General features: G+C 35.7%; 1 protein-coding gene across 1 annotated transcript; it reads right to left on the reverse strand.

Moving 5' to 3' along the window:
• Window positions 1–2,437: 2,437 nt before the first annotated feature.
• LOC309858427 (olfactory receptor 2T27-like) lies at window positions 2,438–3,403 on the reverse strand (the record flags this gene model as incomplete). Its single annotated transcript, XM_082751123.1, has 1 exon — window positions 2,438–3,403. One exon carries the CDS (start codon window positions 3,401–3,403, stop codon window positions 2,438–2,440), a length of 966 nt encoding a protein of 321 aa, XP_082607249.1.
• Between the last annotated feature and the right edge of the window lie 1,067 nt (window positions 3,404–4,470).

Below are 4,470 nucleotides of genomic sequence, written 5' to 3' on the forward strand. Positions count from 1 at the left end.
TTCTGCCCCTGTAGAGTTCCAGACATGTATAATTCTGATCTCAGGCTGATTTCATGGGTGATTGGAGTTCCTTGGTAGGTAATCAGCTCACTTTAGGGTACAGGTTGAAAAGGTGCCTCTTCCTACTTCCCCGCCATCTTGTTCCCTCCATTTGTTTGTTTTTAATACAGCTTCTATGTTGTGTCTCTACAGGGCTGTTTGTTGTGATTTCTCTTTAGGGGCCTGGAATCAGTTTCTTATGCACTCCCAGCTCTCCTTGAGCAAAGCCCACTAATTTTTGAAACCTATTTATGTCCTTATGATTATAGGAGCTCATGAAATTCTGTGTCTCTGAGTTTCAAAACCAATTAATATGGGGAACTAATCTTTCCTCTCTGGGCTTCCTGGTGTTGCAGTCTGTTTCTCTCCCCTTTCCATGTCCACTGTGTCCTTCCCTCTTGCAGACAGTCTTATGGATCTGTTTAGATTCTGAGTGTGTACGTGTTCTTTCTACCTTCTTCAATGTGGCCTCTTCCTTATATTTATTTGTGAAGAGTTTGCTCTGCCAATCCTAAGGTCATTTTCTGGGTTATTTGAACTGCTGTTAATGTTATCTAGGTGTATCCATGGGAAGAAAGAGGTGGGTTTCTCCTACTCTAACATCTTTTCTGGAAGTTTAGTACACAAACATAAGAAATTTTAAAAAAATAGTGTTTGAGAAACTAGATATCCAAATGAAAAATGATAAACCTAGATCACTTTCTTACATCATACACAAAAATAAAACTCAAAATGAGTTAAAGACCTAAAAATGTGAGACCTAGAACCATATAATTCCCAAGACAAAATGGGCAGTAATCACTTGGACATTGGCGTTAACAACATATTTCTGGATATGTCTTCTCAAGCAAGAGAAAAAAATACTGCTGGGACATCTCCAAAATAACAATAATAACTACAACAAAAATAGTTTTGCACAGCAACATAAATCATCAGCAAAATAAAAAAAAAAAAAACAATCTAATGAATGGAAAAAGATATTAATAAATGATATATCTGATAAAAGGTTATTATCTAAGATAAAGAACATAGACAATTTAACATCATAAAACAAAATATCCAATTCAAAAATGGGTAAAGACCCTAAATAGACATTTGTCTAAAGAATACATACAGATGAAACTCAAAGATATGAAAAATGCTCAACTTCTTTATTCATAATGGAAATGCAAATAAAAACTACAATGTAATACCACCACACACCAGTCAGAATGACTACTTAGAAAAAGACAAGAAATAACAAATGTTGGCATGAATATGGAGAAAATGAAACACTTGTACACTATTGGTGAGAATGCAAATGAGTGAAATCACAGAGGAAAATAGAATGGAGGGCCCTCCTAAATTAAAATTAGTGATATCATATGATCCAGTAATTCCACCTATTGGTATTTACTCACAGAAGTAATTTGAAAAAAATACACCATTATATTTATAGCTGCATTTTCTATAACAATCAATATATAGATGCAAGCCCAGTGTCCCTTGATGATTGATAATGTGGTGTGTGTGTGTGTGTGTGTGTGTGTGTGTGTTTTGCTATATTACTCAGCCATAGGAAATAATGAGGTTTTACTATTTGCAACCCTGTAGCTGAGTCTAGAAGGTATTATGCTACATGAAACAAATCAGACAAATACAGACACCATATGATTTCACTTAGATGTGGAATCTAAAACAAACAAACAGTCTTTCAACTACAGATTACAAACTGGCAGTTTCCAATGGGCTGGAGATGGGACAATGAACAAAATATATTATAGTGATTAATAGGTACAAAATTTCAAGTTATAAAATTAGTCATCGAAATAAAAAGAAAAACATAGGGAATACAGTCAATAATATCGTAATATATTATGGTGACTATACTTATCACAATGAGCATTGAGTAATATATAGAATTGTCAATATACTGTTCACCTGTTCACCTGAAAATAATATTCCACTGCCTGTCAATTTTATTTCAATAATGTGTTTTAATTTAACTTTTTAAAGGAAACATCAACCTGGATAAAACAGTACTTCATGGCAAAAATGAATGTCTTTGTTTCTCCTCTGTTCTACTCTCAGATTAGGCTAATGCTCAGTCAAAAATTTGAAGCATTCATTCTCTCCTTTGTCTCTTTGATGGTAAAATATGACAATATTGCTTGTCCACCTTTATGGAAAACTTAAGAACATAAGTATACTTCCATATATTTGTTACCAAAGCCCTTTTATTCAAATATTTCTGTTAAACCAACTCTTTACTGAACTCAATTGTTTTGTTTCAAACAGAATAAGTTGATTGGCAATTTAATTACCACCGTTTAAAATAATCCATGTCTCTAATTAGACATTCTCCATAGCGGAAGAAAGCTTCAAACCAGGGACTTGGATTTTCATCCTGGAACTGGTTTTAGATATGAAGTATGACAGTGATATTTCTTAAATTATTTTGATACTTTCCCAGGGTTTTCTTTATAGCCCCCACAACCTCCTTGTTTCTAAGGCTATAAATTAAAGGGTTCAGCATGGGGGTAAGGATAGTATAGACCATGGAGAGACCTTGATCCATCCCTGGGGTGTGGGAAGAGCCAGGTGTCATGTACACCACTATTGCTGGTCCAAGGTAGAGACTCACTACAATAAGGTGAGAAGAGCATGTGGACAGGGATTTTTTCCTTCCCTCAGGAGAGTTTATTTTGAGAACAGTGAGGAAAATGTAAATATAAGAGGTCATTATTAAGCTAAAGGGGGTGAGTATAAATATGATACTTACTATAAACAACACAATCTCATAATTTGAAGTGTCCTCACAGGATAGTTTCAGGATGGCTGGTATCTCACAGAAGAAGTGATTTATTTTCTTCAGACCACAGACAGGAAAATGCATGGTGTAGATGGTTTGAATGAGTGAATTTAGAGAAGCCCCAGTCCATGATGATACTGCCATTAGCAAGCAGACTTTAGGATTTATGATGATTGTGTAGCGAAGGGGGTTACAGACAGCCACAAATCGGTCATAGGACATAAAGGTTAGGAGGAGACACTCAGCGCCACCTAGAGTCAGACAGAAGAACATTTGGACTCCACAGCCAATGCGAGAGATGCTGTGCTTCCCTAAAGAATGGTTGATGACCATTTTAGGAACCGAGCTGGAAATGTATAACAAATCAATGATGGAAAGTTGGCTGAGCAAGAAGTACATGGGAGTATGAAGGTAGGAGTCCACCCAGATCAGAAAGATGAGGATGGAGTTCCCTGTAAGGGTAATGAGGTAGACCAGAAGGATGAGATAGACCAGGAGGCTGGCATATTGGAACTCAGGGAAGAGGCCCAAGAGGATGAAATCTGTAGTAGATGTCTCGTTTATGTTTGTCATATCTCAGCTTCATTGGTGACAGCTGATGGGTAAAAGGAAAGTACAGGGCATCTGTTAAATCTTATGCCTTGTTATGAGCCTTTTATTTTTATCTATCCATTCTTTCTGCAACATCTTGACCCAAACAGCATTATCTTGAGAAACTTTAAGGTTGGAGAGCATATGGGAATTTGTGGAGAGTGGCACACTTGGAGAAAGCATGGAGCGCCCATGTTCTTTCCCACATACATTAGCCTACACATCTCTCCCATCCAGATGTTAATCTGTATTCTTTATTTTGCCTTTTTTTAAAATTTTTTATTTTTTATAAACATATATTTTTATCCCCAGGGGTACAGGTCTGTGAATCACCAGGCTTACACACTTCACAGCACTCACCAAAGCACATACCCTCCCCAATGTCCATAATCCCACCCCCTTCTCCCAAACCCCCTCCCCCCAGCAACCCTCAGTTTGTTTTGTGAGATTAAGAGTCACTTATGGTTTGTCTCCCTCCCAATTCCATCTTGTTTCATTTATTTTGCCTTTTAATAATAAAATGTTAATCTATTTAAAAATCTTGAAGTTTTAAAGTAGTAAATTTCTTATTTGGTAAATATTACATGTCATTATTTCACTCCATTATGTAAGTTTTGTTTTATATCAATAAAATTGTAGTACTCACCTAAGAATTTAAAACTCATTTGAAATTTCCTAAGACAATGAGTCTCCATATTTTTTGGTCTCACTTTAGTTTTTGATTTGTCAAAGAAACCATTTCTCCAAGTGCCATAGAGATCATTCTATGTTCTGTGTCATTTATCTCCTTTGTCAATCTTTTATAACCATTGCAGAACTACATATTTTGCATGACAAATGAAAATTTGGAGTCCCCTTTGTTCAAAGCTGTTAAGAATTTCAAAACAGTTACATCAAAGGAATAAATCATGCACAATACCCTTCTAAGGACAGAATTTAGCATAATTTCATGAATAAAATTTATTCTGACCTTAAGGAATTCAAGCTTCTAGAATAACACATCAATCTGACAACTTCTGAGCTCATTTGTGTTTCCAACAACTTCTTAG

Source organism: Mustela nivalis (assembly GCF_964662115.1).
Source record: "Mustela nivalis genome assembly, contig: HAP1_SCAFFOLD_2392, whole genome shotgun sequence".
Lineage (NCBI taxonomy): Eukaryota > Metazoa > Chordata > Mammalia > Carnivora > Mustelidae > Mustela > Mustela nivalis.